This window comes from Adelges cooleyi, unplaced genomic scaffold (assembly GCF_023614345.1).
Source record: "Adelges cooleyi isolate 19-005CV unplaced genomic scaffold, UGA_ACOO_1.1 ACOO_flye_CR_arks_rails_tigmint_CR_PRNA_108, whole genome shotgun sequence".
Lineage (NCBI taxonomy): Eukaryota > Metazoa > Arthropoda > Insecta > Hemiptera > Adelgidae > Adelges > Adelges cooleyi.
Genome location: NW_026095761.1, coordinates 5,063,198 through 5,090,061, shown reverse-complemented (window position 1 = coordinate 5,090,061; position 26,864 = coordinate 5,063,198). Strand labels below are relative to the sequence as shown.

At 29.0% G+C, this 26,864-nt stretch overlaps 2 protein-coding genes across 8 annotated transcripts; both read left to right on the top strand.

Moving 5' to 3' along the window:
- Positions 1-1,325: 1,325 nt before the first annotated feature.
- On the top strand, positions 1,326-25,766 carry LOC126838616 (uncharacterized). Of its 7 annotated transcripts, XM_050573212.1 has the most exons (9): positions 21,206-21,283; positions 21,361-21,743; positions 22,230-22,387; positions 22,455-22,573; positions 23,439-23,947; positions 24,020-24,071; positions 24,130-24,644; positions 24,722-24,800; positions 24,867-25,766. In XM_050573212.1, the coding sequence occupies exons 2-9, from the start codon at positions 21,577-21,579 to the stop codon at positions 25,338-25,340; spliced, it is 2,073 nt and encodes a 690-aa protein (XP_050429169.1). In that variant the 5' UTR covers positions 21,206-21,283; positions 21,361-21,576; the 3' UTR covers positions 25,341-25,766. The 7 variants fall into 7 exon arrangements, with proteins under 7 accessions (XP_050429150.1, XP_050429131.1, XP_050429141.1 ...); XM_050573193.1 differs by lacking the exons at positions 21,206-21,283; positions 21,361-21,743 and adding an exon at positions 1,326-1,673; XM_050573174.1 differs by lacking the exons at positions 21,206-21,283; positions 21,361-21,743 and adding an exon at positions 8,101-8,514.
- Positions 17,353-18,916, top strand: LOC126838641 (uncharacterized). Its single transcript, XM_050573234.1, has 5 exons — positions 17,353-17,730; positions 17,808-17,880; positions 17,935-18,143; positions 18,226-18,304; positions 18,369-18,916. Exons 1-5 carry the CDS (start codon positions 17,579-17,581, stop codon positions 18,675-18,677), a joined length of 822 nt encoding a protein of 273 aa, XP_050429191.1. The 5' UTR covers positions 17,353-17,578; the 3' UTR covers positions 18,678-18,916.
- Positions 25,767-26,864: the final 1,098 nt, after the last annotated feature.

Sequence of the window (26,864 nt, the reverse complement as noted above, 5' to 3'; positions counted from 1 at the left end):
TAATGAGAATTTGCAAATTGTACGATATTAATGCAAATTAAGAAACAATAGTGTGTTAATTTTTTGGATAAATCAACCAATATAGCTTTAGAAGCACTTAGAAGGTTAGAATATTTGGCGTTATGTAAATATAATAACATATTATGACATTAATAATTTCGGACACGACATAGTTATGTAAAAGAAGTTGATCTGTTAAAAAAAGTATTCAATATTTTATTTATAGTCACAAGGACTATAACTTGTCAATAGGACAAGTTGAAATATATAACCATATAAAAATATCATAAACTAAACTATATTAAAAAAGTTATGTATAACTTAGAAGATTAACTTCCAAACTTTTAATAGGTTGATTTTGAAATCCGCCATTGTTCTTTTTTTCTTTTTTGCCTTTTTCTAGATGATTCGTTTGGTTAAATATTATAAGATTGTTAATAGTTTCATTAATTATATAATTATTGTATATCAAGGCTTGATTTATTTCAAGTACTAGGTACGTTGGTTTTAAAACTAGTTCTAGATTTTTTTAAATAGTACATAGTAGTTATATTTTAAGTGTATAATAATTATTTTTACTAATGTCAATTCAAATTTTCTGTCAAGTCAACTTATAAAATTGCCACAAAAGAAAAATCCGAAAAATTCTATGTGTTTTGTTGATTTATTTCACAATAGTTGTTCACTAAATTATTGAGTGTGAAAATTTACTATTAAAAAATAGGTAAATTTCGTCTTTGCCCTCCTCCCCTTTTAGATTAAATTATTCGATTAATTACAATTTTTAATATAGATAAAATAATTCAGCCGGAGAATAATAAGCTGATAAGATAGTACTTGAAGTATAATTTGAACGTATGTGGACTTGGTATTTTTTTTTTTTTTTTTAAAGCATTTTTAATAAATAATTAAGTGATGCATTGGCGTTCAATGGTCAATAATGTTGTGTTGTTAAATGGCTGCAGGTCTCTGAACGACGGCGTTATCGCTGTGTATCATTTCCCCTTTCAATTTTTGACATGAACTAAGATATTATAATATTATCTTAGTTCATGATTTTTGACCTTCAATTGGGGCTAATTTCAACGGCTACATAGTACAAGCGTCCCAAAAAAAACTCACCTACTGATAATAATCTCGGACGCTAGTGTAGTATGCACCGATTTCCACTGTCCTGTAGTATAGCTATAAAAAAAACCCATATTATTACGATTATATCAACAAACGGTCGATTGTTGCCTGTAAGTACATTATAAACGGTATCTCCGTCGCAAAGAGTAGGATGTGTTTTTATATTTTTATACATTTTTAGCCGTCGAACTGGATTTTTATCGAAATCCCTACCGCCAAACCGTTGGTTCCGTTTAAGCTGGTGTTATATAAAATACCTAATCAGGTTTATTACACTTGCAACGTTTTGACCGCGTACCACCGACGTTGCGGGTTAAGCGTGTCCTACGCGAGTAGCTTTTTCCACCCCTTCGAAAGTTCTGCGTTCACATTAGTATGCTGTTGATACTACCCTTATGGACGTGGTTGGTGGCGTGCGGTCAATTAGGGGTGGCGGTCGTCGGATATCCGGTACCGGTCGACAGGGGCTGCGTCCTCCGGAAGAACTCTGGTCTACATCAGACCATCGGGCTGGCCATGCTAACCGACTTGTTTGGCGAAACGTAAGTACTTACCAGACCGTGTTTGGCGTTAGATGGTGTTGGAATTAAGTATAATATTTAAAGAAATACAATTTCGTGAGATTTCGAGCTAAGGCTAAAACTCTAAAAGCACGATATTGTTTTTAGGCTATGTTAAATAAATCGAGTAAACGAGTGAATCAACCAAAAAATTGAATATAGCGTTACAAAAAAAGTCTCACAAATACGGCTGATATAACTACCTGAATATCCACCTAATTAGGTATACAGGGTGATCATTTTATCGTGAACCACTCATTATCGTATAGGGTTTAATAACATAAAGTTTAAATTTTTAATAGTTAGTTTTTGATAGTTAATTTTAAAGTTATCAGAATTTCAAGTTTAGGACAGGAGGAAAGGTGTTGTGTAGTATTATTTTAAGGGGGAGGAGTGGCCGAGTGGTTAAGGCAGTGTGTTAAAAGGAGCCGCCATCCTCCTCTTCTACTGCATTACAGAAATGTCATGCACCATCTGGCGACCGAACTAAGATCGAATAGGGCAAAATATGCCATACGCTAATACTAATAATATAATTATTTTTATCTGCCCTCCTATCCTAACATTTTAACTCTTATAGGTAACTTTAAAAATAGTTGTTCAATACTGGTTACTAAACATACATTATTCTTAAGGGGAACGGAAAGCGTCAATTTCCTAACAAATAAAGGTTAAAACGGGAGGTCGATGTATAAGCATTTTTTTTTTCTTCTAATAAATCGCAACTATTTTCTAATTTCTAAATCAAAAATCGGCCTTTTAGCCGATTTAAATGCATAATTATCAATAGTTTTTATACACAAAAAGTTTTTATAATATTTACAAAAATTGAAAAATGTTTGGTGAAAATCCGGGTTTTTGAATTTCCATCACTGAAAGCAATATCATCGTTGCAAATAATACACTGATTTACTACTACTATATGGAGTAGAATATCAAGTTCTTACTACTTGTAGAATTGATTTAAACTGTTTTCTATCTTACCATTATTACTATTAATTTAATTAATCTCCTGAAATAACAGTAACAAATGGTTTGCATGCAAATAGAACATTGCAATTTTGCATAAAAAAAATGAAAAAATAAGTTACCCTATCAACATTGTTCATATGTTCAAAAAAAATAAGAAAAAAAATGTATTTTATTTTTTTAAGTCTTTGTGTATTGAATAATTCATTAATCTTCAAAAAAAAAAAAAAAAGGTAGATAGTTATTGTGGTGATTTTAATCATATTTTTTTATAATTGACATATTATGAAGTTACTTGGTTAGATGTAATTAATTGTTACAGTGATTTTATTAAATTTAAACATTGTAAAAAAAAAAACTTATTTGATTATTTTTTTTGGTAATTAGTGAAAAAGTATTAAGCTAGTGTAATAATTAAAATTATTTTTTCTTAATTGATAACTCTCATTATAATTATTTATACGTTTTCAGTTATACCTCTTGAACATAATAAAACAAAAAAATATATGTAAATAAAAAAAAAGTGTATGTAAATATTTACATCCTTTAAATTTGGTAGGTTTATTTGATTTTTTTTACTTATAAACGTCAAATTAAGTTTTCTAATATACGATTTTAGAGCATATTTGTAATCTTATGAAAATGACCCTTAAAATTAAGTCAATATTATCGTTATTTAAAAAAAAAATAATTAATGCAATTCTTAATAGTAATTATTGTATTGTATAACACGAAGGAATACAATTCAAATTAACATCTAATCTTTGACTTTCATTTCCAAATCTAATCCAGACTTTTTGTTTGGTTAATTATTAAATAAATATTCAGCAGAAAGCAAAATTAATAATTTCTGATATTGTGTTACTTGTCAGTAGTTCTTGATAATACTGTAAAATAAAAATTAATAAGTAAACGAATCATGTTGTAATTAAGTAGATTTGTTCATTGTTTGAAATTTATGATTATTAAAGAAAAAGGTGTAGTTTAACAGAACCAAACTTCTTACACGTGGAAAAATGTAGAATTAGCATTTACAATGTATGCATAATTAAAACGTTTTGTAATTTGTATTCAATGGAAATCGTGAACCACGTATTTTCCTTCTATTTATAACTTAATATTATACTATACAATACATTTCAATTTCATGTGCTTAGCAGGTATTTTTTTATTTTTTTAAAATTCAAATAAATACGAAATAAATAACAATTTTTTTCCTTATATATTGATTACATTCTTTATTTAAGAAAAACATTTTTATAATTTTACTTCAATTATAAGACTTACTAACAATGGCATAACTTTTTTTCTCTTATATTTCATTAAGTATTGAGTTTTTTTTCTAAGCGACCATACTGTATTATATGTTATGTAAAACGATTATTAATATCAAATGAAAATTATAACTAACTCAAACTGTGTTGAGAAAATCTTAATTGGTTTTATAATCGGCATCTGGAGTTAGTGAATCGAAAAATTAGAACAACAAATAAAAAAATAACAAATATTATTTCTATTTCTATTTATTGTGTAAGTTTTGATTTTTTTTCATGAATACTACTCCTCGCTTTGCAATATTGCTTACAACCTTTTTTATTGAATAAACTATTTTCACACTTGTAGGTGTTATTTATAAAATTATTTTACATACCTACTCCGGTTATGTATGTTAGGCCAGGCAGATATACCTATAATTGTATAAATTTATGTTGATTGTTACAAAGTTTATTAATAATAGTAGTAATAACAATTTTTACTAATGGTAATGTGTTCTGTTTAGGCTTATGACTGAATCAAATGAAAAAACCTACCACGTGTCGATATGTCGAAGAATACCACTTAATGATTCCACAAGTTTAGCTGGAGTTGTGATGTATAATTCTAAAGGAGAATACGTCGTTTTGGGTGAAATCGATCAAGCCGAAGTCGTTGTCAATAGTAAGTATAAAAACGATATTTGTATACCTTAAACTGACTCTCAATTACCCTGTACCTACTTCTGTTCCTAGAGAATACTATCGTTCTTACGTACATTGGAAGTGATGTCAATAACAATTTTAACGAGGAATGCCATGGGAACAAATGGAAAACACAACTCACTTTTATATGTGACCCATACGCGAACAAGGCAAGTTTAAATGTCACTTATAAAAACTCTTGTTTAATAATAATAAAAAAAGTTAGTATTTAGGTTTTAGGAACTGTACTGAAAACAAATCTTCCAAAAAATTCAATACCAATAAATTCAATTATAAAAATATGTAATCGGTCTAGACAATGTATTTGATATGAAAATGAAATATTATTAATTTAATAGAAGACATACTACTTTTTAAGTTGTTGGTGGATACAATTTTTAACTAAAACTTGTTAAAATTTATACTTTGTTGGTTATACATTTTTGTATTAGATTTTATTAAATATTGATTTCCTAAAAAGACAGCCCTTACTTTACAATAATGCAGTTGGAAAATATTTTTTTAGTTAAATTTTAATATTACATATATATTTACTGTCGTGCTTCTTAAAAGTACTATCTGCATATTATGTAATCTGAATATGTTAGGACATTTCTTCTTAGTACAGTCGTTAAGTTCTATTATGGTTATTTACATAATTTGTAGTATTAATAATTTTTATTTTTTATTTAATACAATATTTGCCATTGCTATTTATAAGAAACAGGCATTGTATAATTTACAAATTATATTTTTTTTTTGTTTAACACAATTAGTTTATAACTAAAATATATAAATATTATACTGAAGCTACAATTATTTAATTATATTGTGTACATTGTTTTTTAATATTCTGATTAATAAATAATAATATTTATCAATTTTAGGACACGCTGAAACTAGTGGACGAAGATTCCGATCACCTCGATGAATGTCAGATAAAATTTGAAATACTAACTTCAAAAATATGTCGACGGGATTCAAGTGTTGTTGCAAGAACTCCAACTATACAAAATAAATACAATGATTCGCCGACGGTTATAAATGGTTCACTCATCAACAATACACAATATAATAATAATGTAAACGATAATAATTTAAACAACTATCGCCATGATGGATTTGTATACATTCAAAACAATTCAAAACAACAAAAGTTACATCAAGACGATTCGAATAATTACATTCGTGAACCATATTATAAGAGAAGATTGATGATGAAAATGGAAATTCTCACACTCTTCAACCAAACCTCTAAAACCTCTAACCTAACTCAGGAGATTGAAGAATTGAATGATAAACTGACATTTTGGTTTCAAGAATTAATCCTTACAGTTATCCCAAAACCTGTTATTGTTGCAGTTGGGTTAGCGTAAGTATTTGTTGATAGTTATTAATCAGTAATAAAAACATTATAAATAACCAATAAATATGTTTCTTTTTGTTTAGGTTAAGTCTGTATTACCGGTGGGAGTCAGTTATGAAATATATTAAAACAAAAGCCCCTTCCAAAAAGCCTGAAGTATAGTGTGTAAAAAGATATTATGTAACAATATAATTACAATTGAATTATTTACAGAGTAAACAGCGGCGGTCTACTGAAAATACTCCCCTAGTTTCGGTTAAAGACACTTCAAATAAAAGAGTAACATACAGTCAAGTGAAAAATGAAGAGGAAGTGGTCAAGATTGTCGTCGAGGACAATGGTCCCCATAATTACAAAAAAGAAGAAGAAACCGTTTCGCTGGAGGCAGTCAGAGGGATGTTAGTAAAATTGATCCCCCAATATATTTGGATTGTAGCTGGGGCCTCGTAAGTGTTTGATCATCCATATTGATAATTAATAAGTGTTATAAATGACTAATAAAGATGTTTATTTTTATTAAGAGCTGTCACTATCACAATGCTATTACTGAACATGTCGATTCCTAGTATTCTATTTTGCTTACTCTGGATGTGGTGTTTAGTAAGTAAAAAAATATTTTATTAGCTACTATACATTTAATCACTTACAATTATTGAATTATTTATAGTGGAAACCGAAAGAGACAAGTGAAGAAAATACTTCCTTAGTTCCGGCTAAAGACACTTCAAATGAAAAAGTAGCACATAGCCAAGGGAAAAATGAAGAGGAAATCGCTTCTCAGGGAGCAAACGGATCAACTACAGTCCACGTTGAACAAAAAACATTGTCTGGCGCTGAGACAATCGAAGGGACTGATGTTACAACAGACGTGTCAGGTGAATCTAAAATCTTAAAAGAAAACGACGTACAAGAGTCCAAAGAAAATGAATTAGGTGACAAGAAGATGGACTCATAGAAATAGACAATGTTGGCACACTCAATGAAAAAATTCTCGAGTCTCACCAACAAAAATACCTAATTAGTTGATAATTTTGATTTTTTTTTAAATAATTGCAACAAGTTGATATTAGAAGATGTAAAGTATTATACAAACATTTTAAAACTTATTTTAACTGCTAAAGACTTAAAAACTCAACGGTTGCAACCCAATAACGAGTATGAAACTAACATATAAAAATAGAAAAATGTAAACTACTTTTCATGTGATTGGTGATTTTTTATATGTATGACAAAATTGTTCATTTTATTTATTTATTTATTTATGTGTTACAAAGAGATAGGTAAACAATCCTAGTCTTCCACGATATTTCTCTCTCGTTTTTTTTTTAACTCTTAAGCGGTTTATTATAATATTACTTTTGTAAAATTTTATAATAATTTGTAACGAAAGCTATACTCGTCGTATAACGCTCGATTTTTTTTTAATTGACATTTTTATTTAATTCCCGAATCGAGACTGTGTCGTCGACGAATGCCCAAATTGTTTGTAATTGAATTTTTCAAATACTATTTTAGAAATAAAGTACAATATTATACAATTTTTTAAACCAAGCATTGTTACTTCAATTTGAAACGTTTATTTAGCTGGCAAAAGTGTAAATAATATACACAAATATTTTATGTTTTAAAATTTAAGTTTTAGGGGTTTTTTAATAGTACATATACTCTAAGTATATTATATTTATTTTATATTTTTACTTAAATCGAATTTTCAGTTCTCAAGTCTTAAAATTGCTATAAAAAAAAAACCCGAAAATTTGTCTCTGTATTTCTGATTTTGTCAAAGTCGCTCCAGAATTATTTCGCTATTTTCACAAAATTATTGAGTGTAAAAATAAACAATAAAAAAACTAGGTAAAATTCAGTATTGAACTTATTATGTGATGGTTAGGCGTTTAATGATCGATAAGATTGTGTTGCTGGACGGCTGCAGGTCTCTGATCGGCGGCGTTATCGCTGTGATGTTTTCCCTCTTAACTCTTGACCTTTAATAGTCAATTTCCACGGCCATGAACTATAGGTATAGAAGAAATACAATATTATGATTATCGACCAACGGTCGATTATTGTTTGCGATCATGAAAAACGGTATCTCCATCGCTTAGAGTAGGTTGTGTTTTTATATTTTTATACATTTTTAGTCGCCGAACCGGATATTTAACAATAGGCCTACCACTTAACTGTTTCGGTTCTGTTTTGGATGTTATATAAGAGTAGTTTACTTAATCATGGTTACTTCACATGTTGCGTGCTAGTAGCAGTCGACCACATCCTACCGACGACGGTGCGGGCTAAGCGTGGCATAAGCAAGCCTTTTTTTTCACCCTTTCGACAAGTCAGTCCTTGGTTCGAACGTTGTTATGCTGTTGATACTACCCTTATGGACGTGGCTGATAGCAAGTGGTCTCGCAGGGGTGGCGATTGTCGGACTTCCGGTACCGGCCGACACGGGCTGCGTCCTCCGAAAGAACTCCGGTCCACATCAGGCCATAGGGATGCTGGCCACGCTGACGGACTTGTTTGGAGAAAAGTAAGTACTACCAGACCGTTGTTGTCGTTAAATAGTGTATATATAAGGAATACAATATATACATTATATAAGGAATACAATTTCTTGTGATTTTAAGCTAAAACTAGAATTTAAAAAGCACGATATTGAATTTAGACTTTGATAAATCAGTCGAGTAAATTATCAAATCAATAGAGCAAATGAGTAAATAAATAATGTGTGATGCAAAATATTTCACAAATTTTTTTAGTTGATAATAACTCTTCTAAAGGAGCATTTACATGGTGGCAGGTGGTTATCAATTAAATTTAAAAAAATCGTTTCTACTATTTAATCCGTATTTAATTATTTTGTTTTCACTGAATCCGGATCATCATTATTTCTCTAGCCTGTCTGGTTTTTTTTATGGAATTTAACTAAAATGTTTATCATACTAATGTCCAGTTAATTGATTTGCTTTTAAAGTTGGAGTAATAATTAAAAAAATATAAATACATTTAATTAATGAAAATAACGATGTAATACATAGATTATGTAATAATAGTATATAAAAATCGAAAAATAAATTACTTTTAGTACAATTATTTTAAAAATATTATTGCATGTTTAGCACATTCTTCTTATTTCTTTTATATGAATTGTGCACTTTACATAAATGTTTACACTTATGTTGTTTGTAAATCACACTGCCTTATTATTTTTTTTTAAGAGATTAAACAACATTAGTATTAATTTTAAGATATTCAATTTTTTTTTTATATACAATCTGTAATATTACGTACAATTAGTAAATTTTCAGAAAATTATACAATGTCAGGACGACATGATAGAAGGGACACCCCCCTGATCAATTAACACTACTTCAATATTGAAATTTAAAAAAAAATGTAAACTAGGCTGTGTTACTACTTGCAGTTCAACTATTGATGCGATAAGGAATCCGAAAACGGATTTGAAAGTTTCAGTATTCTAGAAAATTACATTAATATGTTTGTTTTGTTCAAATCGCGCTGGCTAGTTTCCAAATGAGTAAGAGTGAAAAAATCATTGAAGAGATGTAGAAACGTAGTATTCGAACAGGCAGTTTGGCCAGAAAAATTAGAATGTTACTATCCTCATTAAAATGTTAATCCTGTAGGGAAAATTAAAATTTGTTAGGACAAGCAGATATATCTAAATTATATGAATTTATGTTTGTTGTTACAACGTTTACTAATAATAGTAGTAATAACAATTTATACTAATAGTAATGTGTTTTGTTTAGGCTTATGACTAAATCAAATGAAAAAATGTATTACGTGTCGATATGTCGAAGTATACCACTTAATGATACCACAAGTTTAGCTGGAGCTGTGAAGTATAATTCTAATGGAGAGTACGTCGTTTTGGGTGAAATCGATCAAGCCGAAGTCGTCGTCAATGGTAACTATAAAAACAATAATTGTATACCTGAAACTGACTTTCAATTAACCTGTAATTTTATTTCTAGAGGAAATTATCGTTCTTACGTACAATGGGAGTGAGGTTAATACAAATTTAAACGATGAATGCCATGGGAACAGATGGAAAACACAGCTCACTTTTATATGTGACCCATACGCGATTAAGGTATATTAAAACGTTTACTTAAAATATGTTAAATTCGTTTAATTTTATAAAACTGTTTTAACACGAAATAGTTTATATAAAATACACTTTTAATTTTTAGTTATATTATATCGGTCAGGTTTTAGTATTAAAGCAATTACACTGAAAGAAATCTCTGTTTTTTTTTTATAACCAGAAATGTACGATTCAAATCCATTAAATTAATTAATATACGTCTGTAAGGAACAGATGAAAAAATATCTCACTTTTAAATCTTATCCATACGTGACTGGTGTAAGTGGAAAAGCACTTATAATCCACATATTTTATACATCTTGTTCAATATTAAACCAAAATTGTAAATATATAAAAATAATCTTATAATTTTGGTTTCAGTTTATTGTAACTACACTGAAACGAATCTCCCAGTAAATTTAATATTAATAAATGCCAACATCAGGTGTAAATCCATAAAACCAATACATAACTATATGTGTAGTGATTTAGAAATATAACATTATTATGTTAAGAGGAGACAAACTACTTTTAAAAGCGTTCGATGGCGGCAATTTTTTATTAAAACTTAGTTTATTTTTAGTAGTTAATTTTGTTATTAGTCTTTATTAAATATCAATAAAAAAACGATTTTACTTTCCGTTTACTTTTTTTTTATAATTTCGAGTAAACCAAAAACTTTTACTTAATTTCGAAAGGGCATAGGTAAACATGTATAAATTGTATTTTTTTTATTAATTTTACATTACGACGACATTTTCTACGTCGAATTTACATGATAACAGCTACGAATATTAATTATAAACTATAAAGTAGTTAAGTTAAAAATTGATTTTATTAAATCTATAAATGTATAATTTGTAAATTGGACAACGGCAAATTCTTATTTTCAACATTTCGTTATATTCGACAAAAACATTTTAAAATTTTAGAAATAACACTTCTACTACTAATAACAAGTAAATATTATTTCTGAAGCTCAGCCTGCAAGGGAAATTTAATTAGTTGTAGAACAAGTATTTTGTCACATTGTGCATATTGTATTTTAATATTCAGATCAGTAGTTCACAATATGTGTTATTTCTAGGACACGCTGAAGTTAGTGGACGAAGATCCCGATCAACCTGAAATATGTCAGATAAAGTTTGAAATACTAACTTCAAAAATATGTCGACGGAACTCAAGTGTTGTCGTAAGAACTCCTATTTTACAAGATAAATACAATAATTTGCCGTTGGTTATAAGTGGTTTACGCATCAACAATAATAATAGTACTAATAGCAATGTAGTCAGTAATATAAACGAGAATAATTTAAACAACTATCGCCATGATGGATTTGTATACATTCGAAACAATTCAAAGCAACAAAACTCACATCAAGACGACACAAATAATTATATTCGTGAGCCATATTATAAGAGGAAATTGATGACGAAGACGGAAATTCCTAAACTCTTCGAGCAAATGTCTAAAAACTTCTCTCGGAAAATTGAAGAAACGAATGACGAAATGACGACTGATTTTGTAAAATATATAATAACATTTATTCCGAAGCCTATTTTCGTTGTAGTTATGCTGTTGTAAGTACTTAAAAAAAAAACGTTATGAATTACTATTAAAAATGTTTCTTTTTGTTCAGGTGGAGCTTATACCAATATTTGGTTACACTTAAAAATGTAAGTAATAATTATGTTATGGTTTGGTATGTAAAATGTATTTTACATTTACAATTTAATTATTTATAGCCTAAAGCGGAGCAGACAAATGAAGAAAATACTCCCTTAAATAGAAATGTAACATACAACCAATATTTTTACATTTTAAATAATGAAGGGAAATTCATGCCAATGCCACCTCCCATGATGAGTTCCTGTCCAAACGAGGAAATAGGAACGGTAAACATGGAACGCTCTTTTAAGGCGGTGTCCTGGAAAAAAATCTCGAAGCGAATTTGGACTGTAATCGGGGTGGTGTAAGTATGTGATAACATATATTAATAAATGATAAAAAGATTATAGACGAATAATAAAGATGTTTTTTTTTATTAAGAGCTGTCGCTGTCACGTTGTTAATACTGCAAATACCTTTGGGTGGCCTAATATTATGTTTGCTCTGGATTTGGTGTGTGGTGCGTAAAAAAATATGTTATTAGCAACTATACATTAAATCACTGACAATTGAATTTTTGATAGTGTAAACTGTGTAAACCGGGACAGAAAAACAATGAACGTGATGAAAATACTCACCAAGGAAATTATGAGGAAATCCCTCCTCCGCCACCCATGGCTCCTACAAATGTCAACTATGCACAGCACAGTTCAGCGGGCGCTTGGATTCCAGATAAGACTGAAGATACAGCTAAAGAAAACGAATTCATAGGAGCGGTCGAGGTCAAAGGTCTGCATCATCAAGGAGACAAAGATGAGGAAAGTGCTTCTCAGGGGGCAAATGGATCAACAGTAGTCCACGATGAACAAAACCCATTAACTAGCTTTGGGATAATCGAAGAGGCTGAAGATACAACAGACGTGTCAGGTGAATCTAAAATCTCAAAAGAAAGCAACGTACACATGTCTAATGAAAATGAATTGGTTGTCAAGAAGATGGATTCATAAAAATAGATAAGGTTAACACACTCTATGGAAAATTCTCGAAATTTACAGGTATTCAACAACGAAAAACCCGAATTTAGTGCCGCAATTTGATATTAGAAATTTTAAATTATTGTTCAAATTTTTTACTGATACAAAAAATGTTTTTTTTAATTTATTTGCTTTATGTGTTAAAAAAATATACTGCGAACAATCCAAGTCTTCTACGATATTTATCTTCTTTTTTTACTGTACGATAATATTATTTTTAAATGCAACATTTTTAACTCTTAAGCGGTTTATTATAATATTACTTTTGTGAAATTTTATAATAATTTGTAACGAAAGCTATACTCGTTGTATATTTGTTTAACGTTTGATGTTTTTTTAAATTAACATTTTTATGTAAATCCCGAATTAAGACTGTGTTGTCGACGGGTGCTCAAATTGTTTGTAATTGAATTTTTCAATTACTGTTTTAGAAATAAGGTATAATATTATACAAATTTCAAATTAAGCATTGTTACTGCAATTGGGAACATTTATTTTGATGGCAAAAGTGTAAATAATTTACACAACTATTTAATATGCTCACAATAAGTTAAACTATTGTATTTCATTTTACTATAAAAAAATCTTATATAATTACTTATGTTATGGGAATTTGCAATTGTAGAAAGAATAGTGTGTTAATATTTTGGATAACCAATCTAGTTTGAGTGATAAATATAGTAAAATCCTTCAACACTTATTTCGAGAAATGTGTTTCAACTGCCTTAGTATAAACTCAATGGTTGCAACCGAACATCTAGTATAGTACAAACAAAATAATAATAGAAAAATGCTTATTACTTTTAACTGTTCAAATAAACTGATAAAGTGGTACTTCAAGTATAATTCATACGCATGTGGACTTGGTATTTTATTTTTATGAAAGCAATTTTAATAAATAATTAAGTGTTGCATAGGCGTTTAATGGTCGATAATATTGTATTGTTAAATGGCTGCAGGTCGCTGAGCAGCGGAATTATCTATATCATGTTTCCCTTTAAATTCTTGACCTTTAATAATGGCCCATTTCCACTGCTGCATACTACAGAAAAAATACTCACTGTTATTAATCTCGGACGCAAGTAGTATGCACCGATTTCCATGGTCAAGATGTATAGGTATAAAAAAAACTATAATATGATTATCAACAAACGGGCGACTGTTACCTGTAAGTACATTAAACGGTATCTCCGTCGCAAAGAGTAGGATGTGTTTTTATATTTTTATACATTTTTAGTCGTCGAACTGGATTTTTACCGAAATCCCTACAATCAAACCGTTGGTTCCGTTTTGAATGTTATATAACACGTCTTACTTACCTATTTAATCAAATTTACTACACTTGCTAATTGCAGCTGACCGCGTACCACCGACAGGATCAAGCGTGAGTCGTTTTTTCCTCTCCTCCAAAAGTTTTGTGTTCACATTGTTATGCTCTTGATACTACCCTTATTGACGTGGCTGGTAACGTGCGGTCAAGTAGGGGTGGCGGTCGTCGGTTATCCGGTACTGGTCGACAGGGGCTGCGTCCTCCGTAAGAACTTGGGGTCACTAGGAGAACTTGGTGAATTTGGGGTCACATCAGGGCTGGCCATTCTGAACGACTTGTTTAGCGAAACGTAAGTACAAGACCGTGTTAGTCGTTAGATAGTGTTGGAATTAGGTATAATTATAGATATACCTGATTTTCGGATTTCATAAAATCCGAAATCCGAAAGCAATTGATCATTTCGGTAATTTTCGGTGTAATTTTTACATTTTCATCAAAAACATTTCACTTGAGTACATACTTGTACACATTAGATATTTATAATATATTCAAATGGCTAATATTTTCTCAAATATTTTTCATTTGAGTCAAACAAGATAAAAATATTTTGAACAATCAACAAAGGACTACTCAAAAATAAGTTATAAATGATAATTTATTATAATACAGAAACAATGATATTGAATGTAAAAATTATTTTCAGTGTGTCAAAACATTAATTAGTAATATATTTTAGATAAGTATTTTATAGATTATTTAAAATAGGTATTAATTAATAAAACTAGTATGAACCAGAATTAAAATGAAAACCAAAACTTAGCGGTGAATAATTCATTAATCTTAATCATAACTGTAAAAAAAAAATTTTTAAATAAAAAAAAAATAACTTCGGACTTAATGGGTTAAGCAGCTAATGATTTGACCTATGCGTGATGAATAATGTTTTTGGACTGCCTATCTTTTATTTTATTTTAATCTGTCTTCGAAAAAAAAATTCTATTAAAATAAAAGTGAGCACCAAACTATTTTATTATTATACAACAATAGTTGTTTTCTATTTTAAAAACAAAACGTTTGATTACATAATAAATTATGAGCATTTTTTCTAGCATTTTAATGTTAAAAGTAAGTGGGTTTTTTATACATAAAACTTGTAAATGCTCTTTAGAAATTTAGTCAAAAACATTTTGTAGTTGATATTTGTGTGAAAAATACCATATTTATAAATTTCATTCTTAATTAATAATTAAGAAGTGTGATTAAAACATTTGCGATATTAATATACGATTTTCAAAGAAAAGTTTGATAATTACATATTATAATGTATTTTAATATAATATAATATTATAATGTATCAAAATAATATTCATTCAAATCATATTGTATTTATGTATATATGTAAATTGTTCGAAATATGTAATTATTACAAAAAAAGTCTAGATTAACAGAATATAACTTATACGTGGAAAAATGAAGAATCAGCAATTAAAATGTATGTATAATTGGAACGTTTTGTAATTTTGTATTCGATGGAAATCGTTAACCACGTATTTTCCTGTGTTTAGAAGATATATATATTTTTTTAAAACTCTTTTATATACGGACATTTTTTTTTATTTATGAAAACAATATCTATAATTTTAGTTCAATCATAAGATATTTTTTTTTTTAAAGTAGACTGATGTAAATTTTTGTTTTTTTTACCGATTTTAGATGTGATTTTTAGTAGAAAAATCTTCACAAATAATTTTAGTTATTTATTTGATATTATTTAAGAAAAAATATATGCCTATAATATTAATCTAAGAAATAATTAAAAAATATATATAAATAGTTAGTTGGATGAAAAATCTGAACAACAATTACATATAATTTTTCTGTTTCTGGTTTTTTGTATTCAAGTTATGATAATATTTGTTCATCAATACTACTCTTCGCATCGCAATGTTGCTTACAACCCTTATTGAATAAACTATTTTCACACTTGTAGGTATCATTTTGGAAATTTTTAAAATTCTCTTACATACTCATGGCTACATATGTTAGGACAGGCAGGTATAACTATAACTATATGAATTTATGTTGATTGTTACAACGTTTACTAGTAATAGTAATAATGACAATTTTTACTGATAGTAGTATAGTGTTCTGTTTAGGCTTGTGACTGAATCTCATGAAAAAACCTACCACGTGTCGATATGTCGAAGTATACCACTTAATGATACCACAAGTTTAGCTGGAGCTGTGAAGTATAATTCTAAAGATGAATATGTCGTTTTGGATGAAATCGATCAAGCCGAAGTCGTTGTCAATAGTAAGTATAAAAACGATGTTTGTATTCCTTAAAGTGACTCTCAATTACCCTGTACGCACTTGTCTGTTTCTAGAGAATACTATCGTTCTTACGTTCATTGGAAATGATGTCAATAAACATTTTAACAAGGAATGCCATGGGAACAAATGGAAAACACAACTCACTATTATATGTGACCCATACGCGATCGAGGCAAGTTTAAATGTCACTTATAAAAACTCTTGTATAATAATAAAAAAAAAAAGTTAGTATTCCGTTTTAGGTTAGTTAGTATTTCCGGTTTTAGGAACTGTACTGAAACAAATCGTCCAGTAAATTCAGTACCAATAAATAAAATTATAAAAATATGCAAACCGTCTAGACAATATTTTTTATTAGAAAATAAAATATTATAAGGTTAATAGGAGACATACTACTTTTTAAGGCATTGGTGTATACAATTTTTACTAAAAGATAGTTAAAAAATTTATACTTTGCTGGTTATACATTTTAATAAATATGATTTTCTAAAAAGACAGCTTTTACACTATAAAAATACAGTCGGAAAATATTTTTTTATTTAAATTTTATTATTTTATATATATATTTACTTTCGTGCTCCTTATAAAAGTACTATCTGCATATTATGTAATCTCTTCTTAGCACGACCGTTAAGTTCAATGAATGTTATTTACATAATTTTATTATTAATAATTTGTAATTTTATTTATTACAATATTTGCCATTGTTCTAAATAAGAAATAGGCATTGTATTATTTACAAATTATTCCAATTTTGGTTTAGCACAATTAGTTTATAACTAAAAGATATAAATATTATTGCTGAAGTACATCCTGTAAGGACACTTAACAAGTTGAAGTACAATTGTTTAATTACATTGTGTGTATTGTATTTTAATATTCTGATCAATAAATAACTATATGTATTAATTTTAGGACACGATTAAACTAGTGGGTGAAGATCCCGATCACCTCAAAGTATGTCAGATAAAATTTAAAATATCAACTTCAAAAATATGTCGAGGAAGTGTTTTTGTAAAAACTCCAACTATACAAGCCAAGTACAATGATTTGCCGACGGTTATAAATGGTTTACTCATCAACAATACACAATATAATAATAATGTAAACGATAATAATTTAAACAACTATCGCCATGATGGATTTGTATACATTCAAAACAATTCAAAACAACAAAACTTACATCAAGACAATTCAAATAATTATATTCGTGGACCATATTTTAAGAGGAGATTGATGATGAACACAGAAAATTCTACATTCGTCAAGCAACCGTCTGAAAACGTATCTCAGGAGATTAAAGAAATTTATAACGAAATGACGATTCTTTTGACAAAATTATTCCTCATATTTATCCCAAGGCCTATTATTGTTGCAGTTGGGATAGTGTAAGTATTTGTTGATTTAAATTAATAAATAAGAAAACAATTTTAAATGAATAATATAGATGTTACTTTTTGTTCAGGTTGAGCGTATATTACCGATGGAGTTCAATTATTAAATGTATTAAAAAAATTATTTCTTCCAAAATGCCTAAGGTATGGTATGTAAAAAAATATGTCACAATACACTTAAGATTAAATTATTTATAGGGTGAACAGCCGCTGCTCAGTGAAAATACTCCCCTAATCCCGGTTAAAGATACTTCAAATGAAAAAGTAGGAGTGGTCAAGGTCGATGTCGAGGTCAAATGTCTGCATCATTGCGGGGGAAAAGAAGAGGAAAAAGCCTCTCAGGTGGCAACCGGATTTTATTATGTAAAAAAAATCCCGAAACCTATTTGGATTGTAATTGGGGCGGTGTAAGTATTTGATAATACCTTGTTAATTAATAAATAATAAAAAAATTATAAATTACTAATAAGGATGTTTTTTTTTATTAAGAGCTGTCGTTATTACAATGCTAATATTACAAATGACGTTGGGTGGCTTTATTTTTTGCTTGCTCTGGATTTGGTGTATAGTACGTAAAAAAATATATTATTAGCAACTATACATTAAGTTGCATAAAATTGATTTATGTTTAGTGGAAATCGGGACAGTTAAGTGAAGAAAATGTTCCACCTGTTCCGGTTAAAGACACTTTAAATGAAAAAGTAACACAGGGCCAGGGGGAAAATAAGAAGGAATTCATAGGAGTGGTCAAGGTCGGCGTCGAGGTGAAAGGTCTGCATCATCAAGGAGACAAAGATGAGGGAGGTGCTTCTCAGGGGGCAAACGGATCATCAGCAGTCCACGTTGAACAAAACACATTAACTAGCGCCAGTATAGTCGAAGGGACTGAATGTACAACGGACACATCAGGTGAATCTAATATCTCAAAAGAAACGACGTAGAAAATGGATTGGGAGACAAGAAGATTTAATCACAGAAATAGACAAGGTTTGAGTTTGACACTCAATGGAAACTACTCGAGTCTCACAAGTATTCACCAACGAAATACCGAATTAGTTATTATATATATATTTTTTAATAATTGCCAAAATTTGATATAAGAAATTTACATTATTGTTCAAATGTTTTAAAATTTATTTGAACTGCTAAAGGCATTTAAATTTAACGGTCGCAACCAAACAACGAGTATGAAACAAAAATAAAATAAAAAAATTTAAACTACTTTTGATGTGATTGGTGTTTTTGTATTGGTTCTAGGTTATTTAGACCGGTACGGTTGAGCGTTAAAAATGCAAAAACGCGGACATTGTATGATCCAATTTGATTAGATTTGGTGTCCCAACTTAATTATTGAAGAAGTTTCAATTATTATTACTCTTTACTAAAATCGTTTGGTCGGGGCGATTTAAACATTGTTTGGTCTTATACATTCCAAATAAAAGGAAGGAACCGTGAATTGTTATGATTACCACTGAAATACGTTTTTTTTTAAAGTATGACTAATTAATATATTTATATAATTTTAATTAAAATATCGTGAATACATAACAATTTGTCGTTTTTTGCCTGACACGTAACCAGTAACCACAGAATATTTTCAACGTCTATCACTCGAAAAAGATTTAAAACATTGTTGTCAAAACCATCTTTAATGAGTTTTGGTCTTAATTTGGTGGAAGTCGGCACAAACAAATGGCCACAAACCATTGTCACAGTTCTCGTCTTAGTGAAATTGACTTAAGTATAAACGTAGAAAAAACTTCTGTTTGATTTCGATGGGAATATTATTTATTTTAAAACTATATTCGAATAATCAATACTCGGACCGCGTTTTGCATTTTAAACAATGGGCCGTACAAAGTGACTTTTTTATTTATACCCAATTATAAAAAAAATTATTTCTTTTCTTTATTTGCCACATGTGTCATAAAGAGATACGTTAAACAATCAGAGTCTTCTACGATGTTCATCTTCTTTTTTTTATTAATTGTATGATAATAATATTTCTCTGTTAATTTCCAAACGCAACATTTTAAACATTTTATTAAAAGAGATACAGAATCATACCGAGTCTTCCACAATAATTATTTTATTTTTTTTTTTTTAACTATACAACAATATTATTTTAAAACGCAACATTTTAAACTAATAAGCGGTTTATTATAATACTATTTTTGTAAAATTGTATAAAAACTTAACGTTCGATGTTTTTTTTTAAATTAACATTGATATGTAAATTCTAAATTGAGACCGTGTCGAATGCTGTTTTAGAAATAAAGTACAATTTTAAACAATTTTCGAACGGAACATTGTTACTGCGGTTGGGAACATTTATTTTGCTGGCAAAAGTGTAACTAATTCATACACATTAAATATACCCACAGGCCACAAGTGGTTACACTATTTTAAAATACTTAATAATTTTATATGACTTGTGATTATTTCCGATCTAATGCATTATGAAGTTATACATATATATATATATATATTGTATTGATATCAATATATCATACATGAAGGGTACAGGGGAAAACGTTAGTAAACATGTTATAAAAAAAATTGTTTTCCAAATAGTTTTTTTCAATTTATGCCATTAATTTTTTTTATTTATGTCAATAGATTGTTTAAATAAATACATTTATTATTAGAGTAGCATTTAATGTGATTTTTTTTGTTCTTATGTAAGAGGCTGAGGAATTCACAAACTTTGTTTTTGATATACTCTAAAATTTTCATAATGTAACTACTACCGTTTTTCCCCTGTGCCCTTCATATATTCACATAGCTTAGGACAAGTTGAAATATATATATATAAGTATTTGATTACGAAACGTAAAAATATATCATAAAATAAACTACATTAAACAAATGTTATGTATACCAACTAAGACTTAAAATTTTTACTTGCAAACTTTCAATGGGCTACTTTTAAAAAACGTCCATTGTACTGTTGTTTTTATTTTACTATTTTCTGAATGATTTAGTTTGGTTAAAAGTCAAAAGATAATTTGGTTAAAATAAAATTGTTGTATATAATTGTTTTGAGAATTTCCATTATATTAAATCCAAAAATTTAGAAAAAATGTTTGGTTTTGTTCAAAAATTCTAATTGAATAAACTAGCAAAGTACAAATAGAGCCCAGTGTAAACCAGCATAGGTAAAACTTGGATAATCTCCCCATTTGGATCAAATTATTTGAAGAATTGAAATGTTGAAACTAGAGAATGAATAAAAATAATTTACTATATCTATCACAGGCCTCGCTGGAGAGTAATTAACTGATAAGGTAGTCAATGACTATTGAACTATGTTTTAAACGTCTATGGACTTTAGTATTTCATTTCTTTTTTAGGCATATTTAATCAGTATACTTATAATTTTATACGCGTTTATTGGTCTATAATAGTGTTGTTGAACGACGGCGTTATCGCTGTGATATTTTTTACTTTCAATTTTTGACCTATAATAGTCCTCCTAATTCCTATAATATTTCCTCGGCCATGATTTGTAATATTATGATTGTTTACAAACGTACGATTGTTGCCTGTAAGTACAATAAACGTTATATCCGTCGCTTAGAGTAGGTTGTGTTTTTTAAATTCCATATACATATACATTTCTAGTGTCTAAACCGGATTTTCACTTATAAGCCTACCACCAAACTGTTTCGGTTCTGTTTTGGATGTTATATAACAGTAGTTTACTTGATCATGGTTACTTCACATGTCACGGGCTAGTAGCAGTCGACCACATCCTAACGACGGTGAAGGTTAAACGTGGCCTACGCTAGCCTCTTTATTCACCCTTTCGAAAATTCAGTCCTTGGTTCGAACAGTGTTATGCTGTTGATACTACCCTTATGGACGTGGCTGGTAGCGTGTGGTCTCGCAGGGGTGGCGATCGTCGGATATCCGGTATCGGCCGACAGGGGCTGCGTCCTCCGGAAGAACTCGGGTCTACACCAGACCATAGGGCTAGCTATGCTGACAGACTTGTTTGGCGAAACGTAAGTAGCAGACCGTGTTTGTCGTTATACAGCGTGAAAATTAAGTATAACATATAAAGAAATACAATTTCTTGAGATTTTGAGCTTAAGCTAGACTTAAAAAAACCTTTATTTAGGCTTTCTCAAATAAATCAAGTAAATAAGAAATAATTCAAGTAAATCAAGGAAATAAATACACATAGCGTGACGCTAAATATCTTACAGTTAAGCTTAATAAAAACTCTTCCAATAGGGAATTGACATGATTATAAATTATATAAAAAAAAAACAAATCTTAACGTACTTTGTCTGTTTTTAAATTAATAATTACAATGTACAAATCGATTGTGGACTTAGTAACAAAATATCTTCATTATTTCACTGAAATTTGTTAGGACAAGCAGATATATCTAAATTAAATGAATTTATGGTTCTTTGTTTGTTGTTACAACGTTTACTAACAATAGAAGTAATAACATTTTTCTAATAGTAATGTGTTCTGTTTAGGCTTATGACTGAATCAAATGAAAAAACTTATTACGTGTCGATATGTCGAAGAATACCACTTAATGATACCACAAGTTTAGCTGGAGCTGTAAAGTATAACTCTAAAGGAGAATACGTAGTTTTGGGTGAAATCGATCAAGCCGAAGTCGTCGTCAATGGTAACTATAAAAACAATAATTGTATACCTGAAACTGACTTTCAATTAACCTGTAATTTTATTTCTAGAGGAAATTATCGTTCTTACGTACAATGGGAGTGAGGTTAATACAAATTTAAACGATGAATGCCATGGGAACAGATGGAAAACACAACTCACTCTTATGTGTGACCCATACGCGATTAAGGTAAATTAAAACGTTTACTTAAAATATGTTAAATTCGTTTAATTTTATAAAATTGTTTTAACACGAAATAGTTTATGTAAAATACACATTTAATTTTTAATTATATTATATCTTGCAAGTCTTAGTTTTAAAGCATTTACACTGAATGAAATCTCCGATTTTATTTTGTAAACAGTAATGTACGATTCAAATTCATTAAATTAATACACGTCTGTAAGGAGCAAATAAAAACTTTTATATCTTACCCATGCGTGATTGGATACTGTTGATGTACAATATTAAAACAAAATTAAAAATATATTAAAATAAGCTTATAATTTAGGTTACAGTTATTAGTAACTACACTGAAACAAATCTCCCAGTAAATAATATTAATATTCTAGTAATTGTGAAATAAATATTTATAAGCTAATTATAATATTATTAAATACCGATATAAGGTTTAAATCCATAAAAACCTTTACATAACTATAAAATCTTTATTTATTCAGAAAAAAATAATTTATATTTTAAAAGGATATATACTTATTAAATGACTACTTTTTAAGGCGTTCGGTGTCGGCCGAAGTTGATTTTGATAAATCGTAAAATATATAATTTGTAAATTTAATAATACCCAACTCTTTTTTTTTACATTTCATTATATCTGACAAAAATATTTTTAAATTAAAAAAAAAATAATGAATCGTCAATCCTTAACTACCCTGTTATTAAATATGAATAAACAATTTTTACACTTGTTATAAATAACAATTGAAGTAAATATGAATGCTGAAGCTTAGCTTAGACAAGTTGAAGAAGTATTTAATTGAATTTTGTTTAATGTATAACTAAATAGTCAGTTATAATTTTTTGTTATATTTAGGACACGCTGAAGTTAGTGGACGAAGATCTTGATCAATCTGAAATATGTCAGATAAAGTTTGAAATACTAACTTTAAAAATATGTCGACGGAACTCAAGTGTTGTCATAAGAACTCCAATTATACAGGATAAATACAACAATTTACCGTTAGTTATAAATAGATCTCACATCAACAATACTCAATATAACAATAATAACAGTAATAATAGAAATATAGTCAATAATATAAACGAGAATATTTTTAAAAACTATCGTCATTATGGATTTGCATACATTCAAAACAATTCAAAACAACCAAAGTTACATCAAGACGATTCGAGTAATTATATTCGTGAACCATATTTTAAGAGGAGATTGATGATGAATACAGAAATTCCCACACTCGTCAAGCAATCGTCTCAAAACTTATCTCAGGGGATTGACGAAGTGAATGACGAACTGACAAGTATTTTTGTAAAATTAATCGAAACATTTATCCCGAAGCCTATTTTTGTTATAGGTATGGTGGCGTAAGTATTTGTCGATAAATAATAACAATATTATAAATTACTGCACTAATGGAGATGTTTCTTTTGGTTTAGGTTGACCGTATATTATCGGTGTTTTTCAACATTTGAGTCTATAGTAGGAAAGGTATGGTATGGTTTGTAAAAAAATACGTTGCAAACAATGAAAATTGAATTATTTTTAGCGTAAAAAGTCGCAGCCCAGTAAAAATGCTCCCTCATTAAAGGCAAGTCATAGAAACCATCGTAAAAATAGGGGAAAACCCAAAAAAAATAGAAGAAGATCCCAAATGTCATGTAAAACATTATCAGATGTCTGCGAAGTAACAATAAGTGTTCCTATCAAGGAAACTGATAACACATCCTACGTTTCGGGTGAATCAGATGACCTAAAACACAGCGACCAACAAGAGTTCAAAGAAGGCAAACCGGACGACTATCTTATCGGTTCAAAGCAATGTGGCATGGACATTGGTCTGGGAGACGAAGTCGTCGATTTGGATTTATCTGTCGTTGAAATAGATGAAAAAAACGAACAAGAAGGAGAAGACGAATTCATTGGAGACGACAACGCCGACGTTGAGGTCAATAATCCGGATCATTACGAGGGGAAAGAAAAGGATAACGTTTCTCAGGGGGCAACTAGACATTTTTTTCTAAAAATAATCTGGAAGCCAATTTGGATTGTAATTGGGTTGGTGTAAGTATTTGATAATTCAAATAAATAAATGATAACAACATTTTAAATAACTAACAAAGACGTTTCCTATTGCTTAGAGTTATCGCTATCATAATGCTGATACTGGATATACCGTTGGGTAGCTTTATATTTTGCATACTCTGGATTTGGTGTATGGCAAGTACAAAACATATGTTTTTAGCAACTATACATTGAATCACTTACAACTGAATTATTTTTTAGTTTAAACTGTGTAAACCGGGGCAGAAAAAGAAAAAAATTGATGAAAATACTCCCCTAATTCCGGATAAAGATACTTCAAATGAAAGAGAAACACAAAACGAAGGGGTTTTCCCCATCATTTTTGAAGAGGAAATCGCTCCTCCGGTGGAAACCAGACCAACAGCTGTCTACGATGAACAGAACAAATCAGTAGAAGTTTGGATTGCTGATGAGACTGAAGATTCAGCCAAGGTGTCGGGAGAATCAAATATCCAAAAAGAAAGCGATGATCCCGTTCCCAAAGAAGGTACATCGGACGGCTCCCACATCGATTTGGACAAAGGCATGAGTGTGCCATTTCATTTATCTCAGGTGGCAACTGGATCTACAGCTGTCCACAGTGAACAGAGCACACCGGCTGGCACTTCGACAACTGAAGATAAAACAGATATATCGGGTGAATCTGCATTGGGGCAAATCACCCGAAATTACTAGGAGGCTTAAACACCCAATAAACTTTTAAAAAAACAGAATGGCTTTGCCCCTTCTTACACTGTAGTAGTGCAAATTCCGTACCATTCTATACCTCTAAAAGTTAAATTAGTTATAACATTTTGTGAAAAACAAATTGTTTTTATTTATTATTAAGTAATTATAAACTATTAAAACAATATTATAGATTTTTATGCGGCGGTCAGCATATTTATTTAAACCAAAATAGCTAATTAGTTAATAATTGCCACAATTTGATTTTAGAAATTTTAAACTATTGCTTAAACGTTTTAAAACTTATTTCAACTGCTAAAGGCATTTAAACTCAACAGTTGATACCAAACAGTGAGTATTAAACAAAAAAATGATAAATTTTGATTTTCATCCTTTAAAATAATATATATTACAATCACCTTTTATAGATATAGAGCTGTCATATTCAAATATATTAAAAAAATCTGATAAAGATTGGATAAATATGATTGTTTCAACGTTTTTTTTAGATAAATTTTTATTTGTATTTCATTTAATAAATTTATCAAATTATTATAAATTTTAGTTTAATTTTGTTTTACATTTTTTTTATCGACAAAAAATATAACTGTTATGATTAGTATATTTGGCGTTAGTTAATGATAATATGACTTAAAAAACTTAACTAAAATACTCAACAATTTCATATGACTTGTGATTATTTCCGATCTAATGCATTGTGAAGTGATACATATAATATATATATATACTAACGGTAGTAGTCACATTATAAAAAAAAATTTTTCAAATAGTTTTTTTCAATTTATGCCATTAATTTTTTAAATGTATGTCAATAGATTGTTTAAATAAATACATTTATTATTAGAGTAGCATTTAATGTGATTTTTTTTTTGTTCTTATGTAAGAGGGTGAGGAATTCACAAACTTTGTTTTTGCTATACTCTAAAATTTGTATAATGTGACCACTACCGTTTTTCACCTGTGCCCTTCATATATTCACATAGCTTAGGACAAGTTGAAATATACATAAGTATTTGATTACGAAAGGTAAAAAGATATCTTAAGATAAACTATATTAAAAAAAATGTTATGTATACCAACTGAGACTTGAAATTTATACTTGTAAGTTTTAATTGGATACTTTTGAAAACATCCATTGTTCTATTTTAATATTTTTTAGATGATTTTAGGTGTTATAATTCAGTTAAAATAAAATTGTTGTATATAATTTGTTTAATACTTCCATGATATAAAGATTACAGAGAAAACATTTTCTCTATAGTTCTGATTTGTCAAGACCGCTCCTGATTTATTTCGCAATTTTTCACAAAATTATTGAGTGTAAAACTAAACATTAAAAAAATGTATATAAATTTCAGCTTTGCCCTCCCTCCATTTTTATCAAATTAGACGAATAATTAAAATTTAATCTACATAATGATTAAAAATAATTCACTATCTATCACTGCCCTCGCTGGACAGTAATACATATATATATGGTAGGCATTGAAATATGTTTTAAATGTAAAGAGG